Below are 20,492 nucleotides of genomic sequence, written 5' to 3'. Positions count from 1 at the left end.
GATACAATGCTATTACTGTAATATTAACTCTGATAATAATGTAAATAAGGGTGAAATTGCTGTAACAAACAGCAGTTGAATAATTATATTGATAATCCATACCTTTATCATATCTCCATTGACCGTCAACTCTATGAGCTGAAGTGTGAAATTCCGACGATGGCCTCCTTCAGTGAACTTCAGTACACCGGTCAATCCTTCTAAATCCGTCTGAAGCAAACAATAAGATATCGACTCTTCTCTTTTTATTAAACACATTTTCATATTATACACAGTAATTTACAATTAAATCATTACACCATGTATAACGTAATAAATACAATAACATTCGCTCGAAATACAGTATTAAGATTAAAAAGACTTTGACAGCAAGATGTTTTACAAACTAAGCATTACATCAATTCTAAGTATTATGGTGCATTTTAAATTTATGCTACAACTAGCTGTTCTGATAGATTTTTATTGGCGTGTCGTAGTTTTTTAAAAATAATTATATTAATACGTAATGTTAGGTACTTTTTATTTATAACAAAAAACAATTATTAACAAACATAAGTTTTGGATTTCGTTCATAATAACGCTTATAATAATGTGATTATATTATTTTTCCTATGCTTATGGAACATCTTTATTTATTCCATCCTAACACGCTTAATTTCTGTTTTGAATGACGTTAATTATTTGATAGCTATGGAAAAGGGTTTTAATTCACTTTGTGGTTTCTATGGGAAAAAAATAAAAGCACGAATTTTATAATTTTCCTTTTAACTTCGTTTTTTGTTGACTTTATATAATTGCTGAGTTGACTTGTCACAACATTTTCCGCTATGTATAAAAGATAGTCCTAATATGCATTTTTTCTTTGACGTTAAATGTTTCACAACTAGAGACAGTTGTTCTATTTAACTACGTGGTTTCTTTAGAAATATGATATTAATTATTTTTTTCTATGTAAAGTTTCCAATATTTCATCATTTGAGAATCTTTCTCGTGCCTTAAAAAAATTATGTAAAAAAACATCTGAATTGGTTTTCCAATTTTGCACTTAAAACACTTGGCGGTCCATTTTAATTCGTATAGCTTATACAGATACAGAATACGAATTACTCAGTCGGTGTAGCCAGTTTGTAACAATACGAAAAGGGTTTTCTAACTTCCCGCGAAACAGACGGTTGGTCCTAATTAGGCGTCAGGTAGCCAAACGTCATTAATCGCCCGAGACTTTCCCACTGCGCTTACTCGATATTAGGGACGGTCTCATATTCGACACCTGTGCTTCCGAAATTCCGTTTAATTTGAATCCGCTTACATCCGGCATGCCGGCTCTAAATTGATTCTGACAAAAATGTATAGGGGACTTCCCTTCTCTTATTCAGTTCATAGATATTTGTAATTTAGTTACGGCGCTTTCGTAACAGGAAAGAAGTTTTACTATTATGTACGAATTGTTTTATCTCTAAACAATAATGTTTGTGATATAAAGCCTCTGACTACCTGCTAAAAACTTCTCCAATGAAATCTAACTACAAAAAATATCAAATTAAAAAAGTAGGACATTTAATTGCAATAATTTAGACTTTATTCATATGCATTCGACTCAGGAAGTCCACTGCAAGAAATAAAGGCTGTATGTAATGTAATGGATTTCCAATTGGACTGGTTGGAAGAGGGTTTCGTTACTTTTTAACAATATTAGGTTATTTTTTTTCTAATTTTGAAATTTTAAATAAATTTTGACTTAAGTATATCTAATATAGATACTGGTTCTAGTAAAAAAGAATACACAAGTCATAGTATTTATGGACTGGCATTTTATATTAATGTACATATTTTGAAATAACTTCAAGTGACTGGATTTCTAATTGGACTGGTTGGAATAGGCCTGCGTTACTTTTTAACAATATTAGGTTATTTTCTTTCTAATTTTGATGTTTTAAATAAATTTTGACTTAAGTTTATTTAATATAGATACTGGTTCTAGTAAAAAATAATACACAAGTCATAGTTATTGTTAGAAATTACTTGAAAAACTTAGATAGTGTTAATTGAGATGTTTACGCATGAAACATAGCCTCATTTTTGTTTTAATATAAAACTATGTACACCTTTTCAAGTCGGCGATAGTGTAACGGCATGCCGGAGTCGTCCTTTTACAATTTATGCTTTCTCAAAGGGAGAGGACACTTCTCGTATATGCGAGACATTATTCAGCTCTTTTCGGCTCTGTCGGCTTTGGCTTACAATTTTCTAAACCGGAATGTATTTTTATTTCGTTAGACTTTGCATCGCATTATGCGATATCGGTAAACGACGGAGCCAAGTTCGGAGTTCAAACGGTTATTTGAAATGTAAATTATTTGACTATTACAAACACAAATGAAAATTACGATAACGTAAATGGAAAAATATTGATCATTTAAAAAAATAATTATTAAATTGGTAAATAAATATATATTGTAGCAATGATATCATATTATAAATAGTAGAAATAAACAGATATAATATATCGAAGATTTTTGTGAGAAAAATAAATTGTTACATATGTATTTGTAAAGATCGAAATTAATTAAAGATTAGATACCAAAGACATGCTCTAGATAAAATATATCATGTGTAGGCAGATCCTATTTTACACAGTATACAACGAGAAAAGTTTCAACAATGTCTGAAAATTTATGACAAACTTAAAAAAATCAAAGAATTTTACAAAGCCTTTTATAATTTTATGAAATTAACATTATTGCCTATTTTAATTTTAATTTGAAAAGACATTATGTTTTAGACTCTAAAAAAAATTCCTAGATATTTGTATGAAAATTAAGCGTAAAAAATTATAGAATTATGACTTGAGAATTAGTGTAAACTCAAAAAAGTCAGTGAAGGTAAAGGTATATGTGTGTATAAAAGTATATGTCAATAACACTGATTAGTTAAAATTTGTATAAATGCATTATTCATACTAATATATAACAATGAAATCTATTGCAGTTAGAGACATAGCCAGCATTTTAATAACTAAACGAAGTTTTATTATGTAATAATTTTATAATACGACATATAAAGGATACATAGGTAAATATTGTATAAAAGATTTTCGTATTTATTTTTCATTCGAATACGTTAAAATTGCATAAAACGTTGGCGTCGACAAATTTGACATGACCGAAAAAATCACACGCGATCCACGCCTCCCTATTTGGTTGCACCGACAGAATTGACTTATGCTCTTAAAACGGTCGACATTTCGCCCCCCAATCGGCGTCGACAATGCGCACACAATGCGAATCGAAATCGCCGCCATTACGAATGAATGAATAGCTCCATCAGTAATTCGCAGATGCATGGATTACACAAAAGTATTCATTACCTGAACGATTAAATAATATTTCGCAAAGCCAAAAAAATATTTCAAACGCATTGTCTTACCTTTTTGATAAGCCGTGAAATCTTATCGCCGATCTCGTAAGGTCGTACGCCGTCTTTGGGATTGCAATCGAGGGTTCTGTTAGTGATAGCACTACGGCGGCTCAAGCCACGGAATATGTCGGGTTTCTTTCGAACGAGACGGAAGATTGCGTCGACGAGAACTTGAACTCCGTCGTACATCAGTGCTGCCTTCGCCTGCAAGGGTAGTTACACCTAAAGACTCTCGTAAACAAAAAATTCGTAAAGAAAAACAAAATGACAATTCATAGTCAGTTTAAATTTTAAATTTATAAAACCACATAACAGAAATAGCGATGTATATAAGGTTAATATTAGAAATAAAGACAAGTAACTATATCTTTCACTGGGCTCCATGAATTTGTAACTATTTTATTGGCAACAAAGAAGAGCTTGTGTAAGTGGAAGAGTGTACGGTTTTATAAAGCACTCTCATGCATTGTTTATGAACTATCATGTACTACATTTAAAAAGTTTATCCAACATTGTCTTTTAAAAAATTAACATTTCAATGAAAACGATACATGAACCTTGAACATGAATTTCTATAACTACATTACAAAGGGTATTTCTGGATGTGATCACAAAAAATATCAATTGAGCTTTTTGTAAGCTCTTTGTACATATCGGCGAGTTTAGAGGCTTAAAGCAAGTGTTTTAATTTGAACGATGTTGTATGACATACATATGTCATGATGAAAATAGTAAAAGAGCCCGATTTGTTGCTTTATGTAATTCTAAAACTTTTTATTATTATAGGCATAGCATTTGACCTCTGTCTCGTTTGATCTTAAGCGATGAGATCTATTTTGCTACATGCTAGCTTAAAAGTAACCTATTCTCTAATCTTAAAATACCACTCGCATAGTGATCTAAAAACAGCTCACAACAAACTCCATTAAGTATTTTTACAAACGTACATTATTAGTTCGTAATAAAATAGATAAAACAATTCATGCCCAAACTGTATTATCCCCAAAGCTTTTAACAATGTCGAAGCTTTTTTGTATGTAATAAAACCATGTTTAATATCGTCGTTGAATAAAACTAAGTTCTAAGCTCTATCCGAACGTTCAGTTTAAAAGAAGACAATTTAATAAGTTCGCCAACTGAATGCATAATTACAAATTCATAATCATTGTTGTACGTGCACCCTGTAGGAATTATTCCCTTACCCTACTTTTGTAGTACCATCACGTAAATATATAATTGTGATCTACAGACCTACATTTTCACGTTTGTTAACTATGGAAAATCGTGATATCCCTTGTTATTGCTAGTAATCAGGGATTTTATAAGCGCTTAATAACCGGCGATTGGTTGTAAGTGCAAAAGCTTTGAATGGGGAATGTATAGCCCATTCGCAGTCAGTGTTAAACTTTGGTTCTTGGTTTTGGGAGGAAAAATTTTCAGGTGTTCAAGATACCCTGTTTCTGGGGGGAGGACAGGGTTATGTGGGATTCCTTCACATTAATACCCCACCGTAGAACGCCCTCTGTGTTATGCGAGGGAGCGCGATATCCGAGATAAGCATAGTCCACGCTATCCAGTTTTAACCTTTTTTATTTGGTATCAAAGAGGAAATCTTCTCAATAGATACTGGAAGATGCCCTTTGAGGGCAGGTCATGGTTATATGGGAAGGGCAGCTGGATTTCACGTATATAACTCGCAGATGCCCATCGGCAGTATGCCATGACACGTGTCTTGCCATATTCCGGGAGGAAGCATTGACTCACCCGGCATCCTCGCTGTACCGCAGAAACACGAAATCACTTCTAGTTGGTATTGGTGGGGTAAGAGGTAAATCTTCTGGATGGATAAAAGATTCCTTCCCTCTCGGGTAAGGGTTATGTGGGATTCTTATCTACTAAAACCCTCTCGATAGTGGTCTTCGCTACCTTTCGGGAGGTCCCCGGATCTAGAGTAAACTGTGTCTCACCCGGCATTCTCGTTGTACCGCAGCAACACGAGACCACTTCTCGATGCTGCCCTTCTCGGGTTGATATTGAGTGGACGATGAAAGGTTCCACCCTCAACGAGCGAACCCGTTGCCCTTTCAGTCGCCTCTTACGACAGGCAGGGTATACCTTAGCCATATTCTACTGAACCTGGCCTAAAGACTTAAAGCAACGAGAAGTTTGGTGCTACGGCCCTAATAGCGAAGAGTTATGACTCATAGAAGTCTCTCTAAATCCTACTCTAAGGCTTCTTTTGAAAACGATAACTCAATGAAAGTAAGTTAAACAGTGAACAATTATAGTGATACTTTAGTATGCAATAAATGCGTCGGAAGATTAATATATAACATCTTTGTAATACAGTACATCTTCTTTCCCTGATTCTATTCAGTAAAATCATTAGAGAATTATATGCCTTCTCTTTAGTCACAAATCAAATGAAAATTAAATCAATCATTTTACTTTGTGTCAACATCGGACTGATTATATTGTTATGCTTTATACGAATTCATTATTAGATAATCTGTCTCATTAATTAGTAAATATAAAAATAAATATATTTGTGCTATTAAAATATTCTTTGTTTACAATAAACATTATTATTTATAACTATTATGCTATTCATGATTGAATAGATTCTTACAGCGGATGTGCTATAGTCGATCTCTAGCAAAAAAATAAAACTATAAGATAGTTTCAGTTAGATAATAAACTTACCGATATAGAATCCTTTCTCCACACGTCGATAAAATCACGAACGATCTTTCTAGAAAAGTCGAGCATTCGGAAACCGGTGATGTTAATGGCTCCGAATTCAGTGATCGCTTTCTCCCAACGATCGTCCATCACCTGTACCAAGTTCATTGAGAATATTAATGTACACGAATAGCCTAAACTTTCTCGGAAAAAAAATAGTAAAACACGATAATTCTACTATCATTCTACGGCTGAAATGATGGCAGTGATTAAAATACATATATTACAATTATATTAGAATACGGTTGTTTCGAAACAACAAAGACTTTTGATACTAAATCTATTTGAACATATTTTTGAATAAAAATATAAAAAAAGAAAATAACACACACATAGAAGTACAAAACAGAAGTGTATAATTTCCTCTACACCACTCAAGGATTTGATAATATATAAATAGTTAATATAAATAAACAGATGTAAGAATAATAAATAAAACTATAAACGAATATCGAAAATGCTAGCATTATTTTTATTTCGTTTTCACGAATTTAACATGGGCGATGACATCGGTCGATGTAGCAACTCGAGTGCATCGAAAATACTCACTATTAAGTACGGTCGCGTTAAAAAAAAAACGATTAACGTAAACACGGTACCGTAAAAGGCGCCTGTTTGAGTTGCATTGCTTTTAATTAAATGTAATTGTGGCGATTCAAGCATTGAGGATTCAATGTACGAGACACTATTTATGTACGTATGTTAATATATTTAATAAAAGAATACAACATTCTAGACTGTATAGAAATAAAAAAAGAAGAAAATCCTTCTAGAAGCATCTACGATATGGTCAAGGTTGCGGAAGTCGCTAGATGCGGTCTGCACAAGACGGGTCGTCGCAGCGATCCTCAGGACACTCGTGTGCCTTGCAGTAGACTGTCAGCTGAGATGATGATGATAAAGAAAACATAACCTGGTTCTCTACGGCTAATTTGGTCAGCGAAAACTACAGACACTTTCAATTTCCCGATGAAATCGTAGTAAAATATTTATAGGAAAACTACTGAAGTCAAACATATTACCATAAAATACATGACCTGCCATTGGCTATTTAAACAGACAAACGCATAGAACCGTTTAGCTATTACTTTTATAACGTATTTCTCACTATTTATGCATACTTTAAGTTTCGCGGAAACCACAACGGAAGTGCAAACTTTAAGAGTTTTGGCACTTCCGTTGTGGTTTTCCTAAATACAAGTAATAACATTCTGGTTAAAAGGAGGCTTCATACATTTAAGTAAAATGTAATAAGCCGTGTTAACGAAATAATATTTTTTAATTTCATAACTAGGTAAGGATTTGTTTACACGTCTACTCTATCTATACATTCCTAGTATGTTCCTTTGCTCTTATTTTGAATGCTCCTGAGAGTCTTTGCTTTTTTTGAACAAATTTAATAATAAATAATTTAACCTGTGATTTATAGTGTTCTTACAATAATTACCGTTTAATTTGTGTCTCTAATGTATCAAGGAAACAGGTAGTAGGTACCTCGGAAAAATTACTTTTAAAAAGTAGCCATGTGTATACGAATCTTTATTGTTATTTATTATTGTTTAGGCTCAGTATAACTCTGTCAAATTGCAATAGATAATTCTTTTTTTGTTTTATTTATATCTATAAAGCCGCTTAATATTGTATTTTGTTTTATTAAAGTATAGATTAAAGCTAGTGTAATTGTGACCAGAGCTGTGTGCTATATAACTGGCAAATATATTTAATTTTGTACATCCTTAAATGAAACAAACGTGATCTTTAATTGTGCATGTAGGCGTGCCTATTTGATATAAATAAATAGATAAATCAACCATTTCTTTAGTTTAGAAAAGTGCAGTTATAAGGTTGAAATAATAAAAAAAAATCGAGTAAAAATATCGTATAACGCATGTTGGTTTAAAATTGACGTTATGTCGTATGCATCTCGGAACATAAGTTCGAAATGCGCATTGGATACCCACCAGACCACTTAGGAAGTAATGGTAGTTCCTGCGGCCAAGCTGGACGTCACGTACGTGCAGAATTAGAGCATCTTTTGCCAGTCGCGTGGACGAATCGAGTACTACGTATTTGTTGCTCCAACGGTCCAACCTCTCCAATGCGCCAAGAAATTGGACCACATCTGTGGCGTTGGATACGCGTTTCACATTCGAAATGCGGAACGTTGCATTGCCGGGTTGCAGGCTTTGGTACAGCTGTTGGAGTCGCAGGAGTCCTAAAACAAACAAAAAAACACGGTTCAATATCTGCACATTTTCAAACTCTCTACGTTGTAAAAAGATATATTTTTAAGTCATATACATGTCTTTATCACATCGTATAAATAAAAAATAGAGATATCATTTACTTTATTTACACTATATTTATATATATTCATTGTTAAATAAGCCTCCACCGATATTAACTAATTTGAGTCTAAATATATTTTTTGGATTAGTACAGAACATGTACGTAGCTTTATAGGTGCTAGAGTGATAACCAAATAAATAGAACTAATTATAGGATAAAAAGAAGCGCAATTAAAATTTAAATCTTTATTTTCTTAAGTTATACACAAGCTATATACAGGGTGATTGGTAAACGTTTTAAAGAGGTGAAAATGTTGCTCATTTACCAGCAAGATACTTAAAATTTTTTATAATTATCTAATATATAAAATTTCCATGTCACATGTTAGTTACCGTACTCCCCCGAAATGGCTTGACCGATTTTTACCAAATTTTATATGCGTATTCAGTAGGTCTGGGAATCGGCTACTATCTATTTTACATACGCCTAAGTGATAAGGGTAGTCCACCCCTAATTTTTTTTTTAGACAAATTTTTTGGTTTTATTTTATTATGATACAGCATACAAAAATACAAACAACCCTAAATTTCCACCCCTGTACGATCAACCCTTATTTTTATATGGTAATAAAAAACTTTAATTTTTTTTTGCAAAACATCGTTTGCGATCAGATAGTTGTATATAAAATGATCTCTCTGAAATATGTAACATTATTATATATTTCTTTTGGAATGCGGCACATAGTAAACAATAGTTAATTTTATCCATATTAACCCGAACTTCGAAAGCGGTTTTTGTTAATATATAATCAATATGTCATTATAAATATATAAGTACAAAAATAAATATATAATACAAATTCTAAAAGTGATTTGTTTTAGAAATATCTAAAACAATTCACTTTTAGAATTTATATTATATATAGATTTACAGTAAATGAACTAAACAAGCCTTTAAAGCTTTCGAACGTATAACTAATCACGTGTATAAGTGTAAATTCTAAAATCCAATCGTTTCATTGTTATTTTTTATAAAATAAACCTGAAAGACTTTGTACAGCCAAAATGTATATATATGTATATATATCACTGCACGTTTTCCTATAACGCATCGAAATAATCGATCGTTTCCATCATCATTTTATTTATGTTATTACTAACATAAGTACAACTCAGGGGAACCGATTGACATAACAACCGACTGCTAAGCAATTATATAAAATACAAGCTGATCCCGCAAACGTTGTTTTGCAAAAAAAATTAAAGTTTTTAATTAACAAATGTAAGATAAGGGTTGATCGTAGAAGGGTGAAAATTTAGGTTTGTATGTATTTTTGTATGCTGTATCATAATAAAATAAAAACCAAAAAAATTGTCTAAAAAATTAAAAATAAAATTTAGGGGTGGACCACCCTTATCACTTAGGGGTATGGAAAATAGACAGTAGCCGATTCTCAGACATACTGATTACGCATGTAAAATTTGGTAAAAATCGGTCAAGTCGTTTCGGAGGAGTTCAAGTTCGAACACCGTGACACGAGAATTTTATATATTAGATTTCGACTTCTCTCTTCTCTCATTTAGACAAATAATAATTAATTTTATAAATTCTCGTCATACGATTCAAGCAGTGGTAAAAAATAAATTAAAATATGTTCTAATTGCAGCATTGGAGGCAGACACACATCTAGGTCAACAAACACACTAAAACTTGCCTCGCACACCAATGAAACGGATAAAGATAACTTTTATTCAGATTATTAAAGAAGTGTATAGAATATTTCAATGATTTTTTAAATGACGACGAAGTATTTAAGTTATTTTTATCATAACTAGATTCAAAGCATTTCATAAATTTAAGACCTCATTATTCAAACGCGACAGGAGTCCCCAGGCGTCAATTTTCAGCCAAAAATTTTAACATGCAAAACTTTAATGTTTGTTTTAATAGTCTGTCATTAATGCGATATTGTTCTAGTCAAATATGTACATAAGTGTGTAGATAAAATACATATAGTCAGGTTTTTATGGCACATGAAGGATTTATTGATTCCAAAAGAAATTTAGGAAAATATCCAAAAATTACCATTAAAATAAAAATTGTTAGCATTCACAATTCAAAACCGCGCCTATATATATATATATATATAAATGACTATATAATATATATAAATGACAATAAACCTAAAAACCATGTAATACACTTTTTAGATCACTTTTTATTTCTATTGAAATTATACTTTTAAACTCTTAAAATATTATTTATTTACAATTATTGTTTTAAAACATAATGTCAAGGGGTGTGGAGTACAAAAGTTATGGGTATTCGAAAATTAGAGTCTTTAAAAAGAAATAATAAATATCTTTTTTTGAGCCGATGGCTGGCCCACTGCAAGGTGTAAGCGTTTCCCAACGATCGCTAAAATGACCGGACTTGCCCTATCTGTATCCAACGGCTATATTCGAATGTTGATGCGCGCTGTTAGCCGTTTTAGCTTTTACAGCTTCATCGGACTCAGGGCTCGCGGATCCGAAATCCGCGAGCTAATAAACTAAAAAAAAATCTACGTCAGATGCTTCACCTGACGTATTGTATTAGCTAATTGTTACCTAGTCGGTTTTCGGAGCAAGGTGTGATCCCTTCCTCCGATGATATTTTATCTGAATAGATATCGGAGCTGGAGAGGCACGGGCACTTGGGCGGCGCGTTTTAAAAATCAGGTGAAGCATCTGACGTAGATTTTTTTTAGTTTATTACCTCGCGGATTTCGGATCCGCGAGCCCTGAGTCCCATGAAGCTGTAAAAGCCAAAACGGCTAACAGTGCGCATCAACATTCGATATCATAGTCGCGACATATAGTGGGGGGTCTACCTTTCGGCCCCCACTGACATCGGTTGCACGAGCGACGCCCAAAGCCACTTTAGACGAGCATTTCTTCTAGCTACGTCATTGATCTTGGTTCGCTTTGGATCTCCTTATTTTTGATTGAAAAGGCACTATGTTCCATTTATTGATTATCAAACTTGCAAACAATCATTGAATGCTTAGTATTGGGTATATTACGCCGTGTTGTATTTACATAAATCCAACGTCAATAGTAGTTTAAAATATTTTTACTAATTAGCGCTTTCGATCCGATGCAATCTATTGAAATGGTTGCATGCAACTAGTTTCAAATTAAACTTTGCCAGCCAAATTCTGGTTCATGTTTAATAATAGTAATTAAATTTGTACTAGAAATAATGACGGGTTAAAAGTCTAGTTTGCGGAATGAGGGTTGGATAGATAATAATTTACGCATGCCGCGTTAGGATGAAATTTCTGTAGGCAACTCATTGCGTTGGTGTGTAAGGGGATAGTCTTTGCCTTATAATTGTCACTACCTCGGCTTATATTACTTGTTCAAGTTGATTGATCACATCCATTATTAAACATATACCGTAATACGTTTAATTTATTTATGTAAAGGATGATATTTTGTATTTGTGTTTTTGTTTTAAAGGGGTGAAAGTAATGCATGCTCATTTGTCAGTAAAAAGCTTTATATATATTACATCTATTTACAATCACTCTGTATAAAGAGGTAACACTAAAAAAAATTATTCTATTATAATACTACAGTCCAATAACTTCTTGCTGTGGTATAAAGGAGACGGGGAGAGATAGAAAACAAAAAATGATTTTAATATTTAGTTTTCCAAATTATGAAATCGTATTTTCTTACTGTTTTATTTTTTAAAAAAACTGCTACTGACGGAACGCAAAATCATGCGGAAGATCTTGGGACCAGCGAGAAATCAAGACGGATCTTGGAGGCTCCGAAAGAATGCCGAAATTGAGACTTTAGTAGCACAGCCAAATATCATTGGCGAATATAAAGCTCAACGAATCCGCTGGCTTGGTCACTTGGAGCGAATGGGATCGGATCGGAGCGTGAAGGTAGCGTACCTGGAAAAACCGAGGGGTCGAAGAGCAGTGGGTAGACCCAGGTATCGCTGGATCGATCGCGTTGAGGCAGACTTGCGCGAATTGAATGTCAACCAATGGCAGACGATGGCGCAAGATAGAGGAAAGAGGAATTCTCTCGCTTCGGAGGCCAAGACCCACTTTGGGTTACTGAGCTAGCGGAGTAGTAGTAATTTTCTTACTGTATTATCATCATTTTAATTATTACTTATGTAATATGTACAAGAATTAATTGTTAGACAAGAAATCGTCTTTAATGTTGTCGTTCCAGCCAATAAAAGCGAAGGCATAGGCCACCCGTAAAGATATCTATAGGAATATACCATAATCGCCACGCTTGGTGGTCGGATTGGCAATTGCAGTGTGGTATTATGGTGCACAGAGGACACTACCGTTCATCCTCTGGAAACTTGTTTGTCAGCTGTGGCAATGCTTTGTAATTAAACCAAATATGTGAATTATGTATAAGATAGTATCCCGGGAATCGCAACTGCGACCAGGAATCGCAAGTTTCAGTTCTTACCTATGGGTTACTATAGCTGGGTAAAAATAAATAGGATGTAGCTTATATTAATTTTGACAGTAAATAAGTTGAATTTTATATTTTTTAGAGTTTTGAAACATATAATTGGTCAATCTGTATACAAGAGATTTCTATCTTGATGAAGTATCTAGGTGGAAATCTCTTTATGATATCTTTGAATCCATAAGGGTAAGAGAGAGTTAAAATTTTTGATAGGAACAGTTCTTTTGCCGAGTAGTTATCAACTAAGAACCGTTTTTACGAAATACAATCCACAAGGGAGTGGAGAGGTGGTTGTATGAAATGAGATAATTATAAAACTATACTCTCTGTAGGTAGAATTTGGCTACAATATTATTTTTTATCGTGTTAACAATTACACGGAGGAAAGAGTTATGTAATCACAAACACGAATGGCTGAAATAGCCATGCGAAGCGGAAGGTGAAATGCTAGTAATCCTGTATGAGGTGTTTGTTTATTTCAATTGTGTAAAAATGATAGAATGTGTATTGTATTCATCTTCAACATTTATGCAGTAATACTTTCACTCCTGGACATAGGCCTTTTTTAGATATTGTGATGTGGAAAAACGTTTATTAAATAATTAACATAATTATTGTGTGCGGAAAATGAATAATGCGCCTACGAGCGGTTGCGCATCGATCCATAGTTCAAATCCGACTCCCCGAGAACTGCAACGGTCGCGGGCGCACGTGCTGGCGCAAGCAAGAGCGCATATAGTGCACGCCGTGCGAGTGAGCGAGACGAGTGGGCGAGACGAGCAAACGGTTGAGCGTTGTGACGACGTCCGCGGGAACTTTCACATATGGCGGCTTTTCATGTAGCAATATTATTACAATATCCAATAGAACAAGCGACCTGCATCCGGCGTCAACCGAAGTCTTTAACGTGGTCTTCTGTCCAAATTGTGATTAGTGATGGTCTCCGGAATATTAAAAAATATATTATACGTATATGGTTTATGTTATAGGCATCTGCAGTTCACTCTGTAACTGCACCAAAGATGAAAAATTCAGAAGTCTCTAACTGTTGTCAGAGTTGTCGTATCTGTTGATGTTATCAATGTATGTTGCCTTCGAGCAACGCAACGGTGATTGATAGTAAATTTTTTAATGCCAATATTGGAGACTTCTCGTATAATCTCGTATAATTTTTACGTCATTCTTAATAACTCTTTTTCATTCTTCTTTTATCCGCCACATTATTATCTGATAGTTAGAAATGAGAAGAAGCTTCCGTCCTCTGTAGTGAGGGTGCAGTCAGAGTGTATATCAAGGAAGTGTGATATATTTATATTTGAGTCGACATAATCAATGTCTTTAAAAATAGATTCTCCCTTGATAATATTCAGCAAGCTTTTTTGCTAGATTTAAAAAAAATGTCGAAATAGTTTTGTGGGCTAATGTGTATTAAACTGTAAATGACTTCATAAAAGATATTACAATTTAGAAACCACGTGTTCCGGGCTATTTGAATGTAATAAATTCAATCAATTAAATTAAAATAAACGGTTATTTTAATAATAACAATCTTCGGCAATGATGTTGCCTGATTATTTTGATTTCATTTTGGCTATATCTAAACTTTATTAAAAGATGTGTTGTTGTGGAGTTTCTTGCTTATTCTCTTCAACTATAAAACCTTGCGAACCAGAGTAAAATTAAAAATAACATAGATTGAAAACAATAAATACAGAATCGTTAAAAGTTTTGTTAAAAGCTTCAAAGTTTTATTTGATCTTTAATTTTTAATAAATATATATTTCTTGAATTATTTAAAACAAGTATATAGTTCGATTGAGTTACTTTCGCTCTTTCTCCTCAGAGATTTTTTTTTCATTTATCTTCCAAATAGGTGGTGAAATCTAATAATCCATTCCATGTTGATATAAAAAATTAATTAAATTTAATCATGACTATCTGAATTGTGTTCAAAATTTTATATTTTTCCGAATAAAAACTTCAACGATTTAGTAAAAAATAAAACTGAGTATTCAGTTCTCGCTTACCATTCACGTAAACCATCACAAGAAATGGCGTGATATTAAGAAGACACTTCACCTATTTTACCTTTCGTCGTAATATTGCGAACGAAAAGCCCTACCTACTCCCGATCAGAAATTATTTACCTTTCTATGCCCTTTTCTCTCATTCCTATCGCTTGCTTTTACAATAATATTGGTATTAGTATAGGAGGAATATTGGCACGAGTATATACATTAATACTTATATAAGTTTTTTATTATTTTTAACTAGGTATACTAGCGACTTCGTTGGCGTGAATTTTGAGAAATAAAGATTTAATTTAGATTTTTTATTTACAAATTTTTCTAGAACTAAAAGTAGTCTAAATTACTCCTTATTATATCAGCTATCAGCCATCATATATTCCGTCAAAATCGATTCAGCCATTTCAGATTTTAACCGGAACAAATAGATAAACAGACAGACAAAAATTAAATAAACATGATTTTGTTATATGTACCGTATTTATATTCTTATGTACGTAGTAAAAAGTGGTTATTTTAATAGACAAAAAGACCAATTTTATTTATTTCTATAGGTGTATAGATAATAAAATTTCATTATTTCGGATACATGATACTTCAGGCTGTGCTCGCAATATCTTTACGAGATATAATCAGAGATGAAGAGATTCGTCAAGAACCTTAAGGTGTGGAAGTAGAAAGTATATTCAGGAGGTGAACACTTGTGGTCTTCGGAAGTAGATGATGTATACAGGCTGTCATATGACAAGAAACAAAGAACTTAAATACTAGTTCATTATGATTTACGATTTTTTGAACGACGAATAATGAATCATACTGTAATTAAAATAGGAAATAAATTAGAATTAAAATTCACAATAATGAGGATATATATGAAAGATATATACATGTATGTAAATTAAAAAAAAATCAACAATTACTAATCATTTTACAGTAAAGAATAAAAAGAATGCAGTGAATGCATAATCAAATTAGTTAATAAAATGTTGAATAATGTAAAAAAAATAATGTGACCTCATTTCCAATTAGTTGAATTTATAGACATCCAAGTTTATAAATAATGAATCTAATATTATTACATAACAAACACTAATGTAACAAATATAAATATTTTCTGTGCAAAGGCTATTGAACTTATTGCTTGCCGTCAAAATGTTACTTCAGCTATGTATCTGTCCATATATTCTTAGACATGCATTTATTAAATACATCATGGTTTCAACTTATAGGCGCTCACTGCATAGACCTCACGAAAGATATCTATGGGGGGATATACTTTAATACACGCTTGGCAAGGAGGTTGGTGACCGTAATGTGGTATTTTGGTACGCAAAGGATGCTGCTGCCCATCCTTTGGAAACTGGCATATGAGCAGTAGCAACTTTATATAATTAATGCACAAAGTGTGAACTATATAAGAACGTATTCCGAACTTGCAATCTACAAGTAACTTACCACTACTTTATTATTTATACAAACGTGAATTTGTATTTAAAGTTTAATTAAATAATTAATCAATTTATTCACGCACGCAAATATAAATTCATCAAACATGGCATGTTGATACAATCGCGAAACAATGAGTGACAGTATCATAATCCAGACAAATTAATTAGATGTGATTAGACAAATTGCTTAGATTTATAGCCTGTTTGTCTTAATTGGCTTCGATTATTATCTGATTGGTACATACTTTGTAGTAATTAAGTAACAACATTACATTCTACACACCCAACACACATACACACACACACACATATATATATATATATATTTTTTTTCGAGTGTGTATAGCTCCAATTAAAATTTAATAAATCTTTATTCTAGTAGGTGTTTACATTAGCTTTTGAATCGTCGATTATTTTATCATTATAGGTTAGGCTCGAAAAACTGATCTGCTAAAACAGACGGCCGAAAACTCAAAAGTTGCTATTTTTAAAATGAAATATTACAATTTTTAGTATATGATATCAACAATGCAAATGAGTCAACAAACCAAACCAAACCAAAAAAAAATTTTTGAATGCTATAATAAGATTAAAACTAGGAAAAGGAAGATCTGAGATATGTTGCGGAAGTTTATTATATATGCGTACATTCTACAACAAAGTTTATGCGTTACCAGTTTTTTATTTATTTATTGTATATAAAAGTTTTTACACCTGTTTCTAACCATCCTGTATGTAGCGATCGTTCTGAAATATGTTACATCAATTTATTTTTGCGACCGCTAACAACTTTAGTTAGTACAAAGTGCAAGAACATGTAGTTAAAAATAATTAATTTTATTATTTTGTTACTCATATTTTGAAAATGCCTTGTTTTAGTATATGATTATGACGTCATTTAATATATCTGAAACCATTGATTATTGCATAGATTGTACCACACATTTATTAATAGCAAATGAGCTATATATTCACTGCTTTAAAACTTTTACAGCTATAAGCAATTGTCGTATTTATTTACGTAAAAACATTTCGTCCATTTGCTTTATTGGTATAAAAAATCATTTACACTGAGGTCCTATTTCTTTTTAAATTTATATTCGATATAAATAAATCGTAATAATTATTTATCAAATAGTAAACTACAAACAGTAGTGATAAAATAAAAACTTGAAAAGTTAATATAATGCAGAATGAACTACAATGAACAGATTGTGATTTTAAACTTAGTCTTAGCGACTGAACATCTTAAAACCTCTTTTTATTTTTATTTATTTTTTATACTTTCATATTTGACAGTTTGTGATGAAGTTTTTGCTGGTTTGTCTGTTTTGTTATTCTATTGCTACGTATTATTTTACTGTTATCTAGTATTGTAAAATCATAATTAAATTACCACCATCATTTGAATTTATTTAATCTGTTTATATAGTCCACACGCTTGCCAACGCAGTATTGACTGTCACATTGTTGATTTCGGTGTGAAAGTGGTAATTGCATTTGAAAGATTCTTTTCTACTTTCTTAGTCTATCTAACAAGCATTTTTGGGCTCTTCCACCTCCACTGCATATTTCTTAACAATAGGTAACATTCCTAAATATTTCAACGGGTTTGTTTTTTGTCATGTTAATTATGCATATGTTAGTTGCTTTTTAATCTATTAATATGTACAAAACAGATGACGTCTGGGTATTTTTAGTTAGGTTAGGAAATCATTTAATTTTTACTAAAGATTTATATGTCTATAGGAGTTAAAGAGAAATAAATTCAAATACACTAACATTCTCGCACTACTCTCACAATATATTTACGACAACCTAATATATTTACATTAAATCAATGTAAATTTAAAACAATTAGTGATATCTAGCAACGTATTTTAAAGATTAAAAACTAACCTTTTGTATCCACTCCATAGAGTGTCTCACTCATTCAACGATTCTACAGGTCAACGATTTTATAACAAACTACCAAAATACGCCACAAATTTATTAATGTAATCATCGAAAAAAAAAAATTACAAACACCACCGAGTTTCTTGTTAGTTCTTCTCAGTGGGTGGCGGGTTACGAACTAAAATAAACTTAATTAAATAAATGATTGTAATGATCTCATATAGTAAATCTGTTTGTCTTTGACTTCGCTTTATTCTAAAATAATGTTTGTCCAATTTTTATCAATGACACTTTTTGCAGGCTTAAAAAGAACGTTTTTTTTGATAAATATTTAAAAATAATCGTAGTTTCCATCTTGAATCATAAGATAGGGTAGCGTTTATAAAATGTTTTCCTTTCATGTTAGAGAAGGTAGCCCAAAAGTTATTTTACCGCGTTTTTACAAAGTGAAACAATACTTTTCGAACGCGAATTCGAATTTTATTTCGAGTTTCATTTGAAAGTAAAGGAATGCGAATAAAAATATTGCTCATACAGGTGATAAGTGATTAGCTTTAGCAGCAAAAACTTTTAACCCTTAGTGGCCTGATTTACGAAAGTGATTTTTTTTAATATTACTGTGTTTGCTTGAGGGTCTAGATGAAGGGAAAAATAGTTTTTTTTTTTTAATTTAGTTGGAAATAATATTATGCAACAGTAAAATACGTACAGCCAACCTATAAAAAACTAATAGTAATGTGAACATTCGGTTTAAAAGATTGGTATCAAAATTGAAACTCTAGGTTATTAAGGGTTAAGCATCATATAGCTTTTACATCCATCTTCAATTATTAATAAAGTGGTTTACTTTGAAATCGCAACATCAATTTATATTTTTATTGTAATGTGATTGACAATAATTAATTTTAATAAGTAATTATCCGAATCTTGTAAACTAATTTATAATAACGTTATCATTACGTTACTTATAATTTCTGAAACTATTTATACTTGAATAGAATGCACCATACTTTATAAGATCGCAAATGTGATTTATTTAAAACTTTTACATCTATAGCCAATCAACCTGTGTGTCACGTGTGTACAGAAGTTCTGTGTTTCTAATAACAGTTGAAGTCGTTGACAAATGCCGGATGGTGATACGGTTGCGAGACGGCACATATTTCGTTGGAAGTTAAAATAGCTCATTCATCACCGAGATTCATTATGCCGCCCTCGATCTAGCGCTTTTGTCATAATTTCAGTGTAATATCCGCGAAAAGATTGAAGGGGTGACGAAGACGCCTCGAGAAGAGGGTCGACGTGTGGGTAATGAAGGCGTTATCATATTATTTGTCGGCTCTCGGCCATTTTCCTCACTGAACGGTATTATCAAAACGCTATTCCGCGCTGAGATTTTAAAATCGTGAAAATGTTCGAGTCAAAGCTTTACAAAAGGAATAGATGACTCTTTAGATGACACACTTTTCATTTGATACAAAAGATGTCTTTGAATTCGATTTCTTTTTACTGTACTATTTTTAATAACAGTCTCACGGTGTTTTATAAGTGATTACTTATGGCGTTGAAGCGTGATGTCTTACTTCGGGCCTCACAGTCGCTTAATGAACCCTGGAGAGAGCTATTACTTCAAATTTCTATTCTAGATCGAATCAGGAATGACCCATATAACTTAGCAGACTGGCAAATTGACAGTGAATAGACCATATGGCGTGCAGAAGATATAGCTTCTGGTGACTTATGGTTCTAGAATGGAGACCCAGAACCAGCAAGCACAGCGTGGGACGTTCACCGACTTAACAAAGTCGTCTGTCCAAGATGGTGTCAAAGATGCTAGACACAGACTTCTTCCAACCGATGCGAAGCTATTTGGGAGGCCTGTGTCTAGTTGTGGACGCCTTTCGGTATTAAATAATAATGATGAAATGAACAGACCATATAAATTGTAACCGCATTCCACTTTACCCGTAGAAGAAGGAGGAGGATTTGTCTCTAGATGAATATCTCTGCTATAAAAATTAAGGCTATAAAACTTAGGTAAAGTATTTCGACATAATGCACACTGCCTGTAGCGGCCACATAAATATAAAGCCATCATTCTCCTTCAAAAGTCTAGGATGTAATCGGGGCCATAGCGTAGCCAAGAATTCCTGCTGTCATTTAATCTATATGTACTTAAA

At 32.6% G+C, this 20,492-nt stretch overlaps 1 protein-coding gene across 1 annotated transcript in view; it reads right to left on the bottom strand.

Annotated features, from left to right (window-relative positions):
- LOC137924362 (glutamate receptor 1-like) overlaps window positions 1–20,492 on the bottom strand; it is a 188,992-nt gene that overhangs the window by 8,889 nt on the left and 159,611 nt on the right. Inside the window, exons 5-8 of the mRNA XM_068767794.1 lie at window positions 8,121–8,374; window positions 6,121–6,252; window positions 3,427–3,621; window positions 103–210 (exon numbers count right to left, since the gene is read on the bottom strand). Of these exons, the coding sequence (XP_068623895.1) occupies window positions 103–210; window positions 3,427–3,621; window positions 6,121–6,252; window positions 8,121–8,374 (689 nt within the window). The remainder of the gene's footprint in view (window positions 1–102; window positions 211–3,426; window positions 3,622–6,120; window positions 6,253–8,120; window positions 8,375–20,492) is intronic.

The sequence above is a fragment of the Battus philenor genome, unplaced genomic scaffold, assembly GCF_028537555.1.
Source record: "Battus philenor isolate CCGP_79_NKW_IND1 unplaced genomic scaffold, ilBatPhil1.0.hap1 SCAF_1, whole genome shotgun sequence".
Classification (NCBI taxonomy): Eukaryota; Metazoa; Arthropoda; class Insecta; order Lepidoptera; family Papilionidae; genus Battus; species Battus philenor.
Note: the sequence above shows the minus strand (reverse complement) of the source record. Positions and strands in the feature narration are given on the sequence as shown.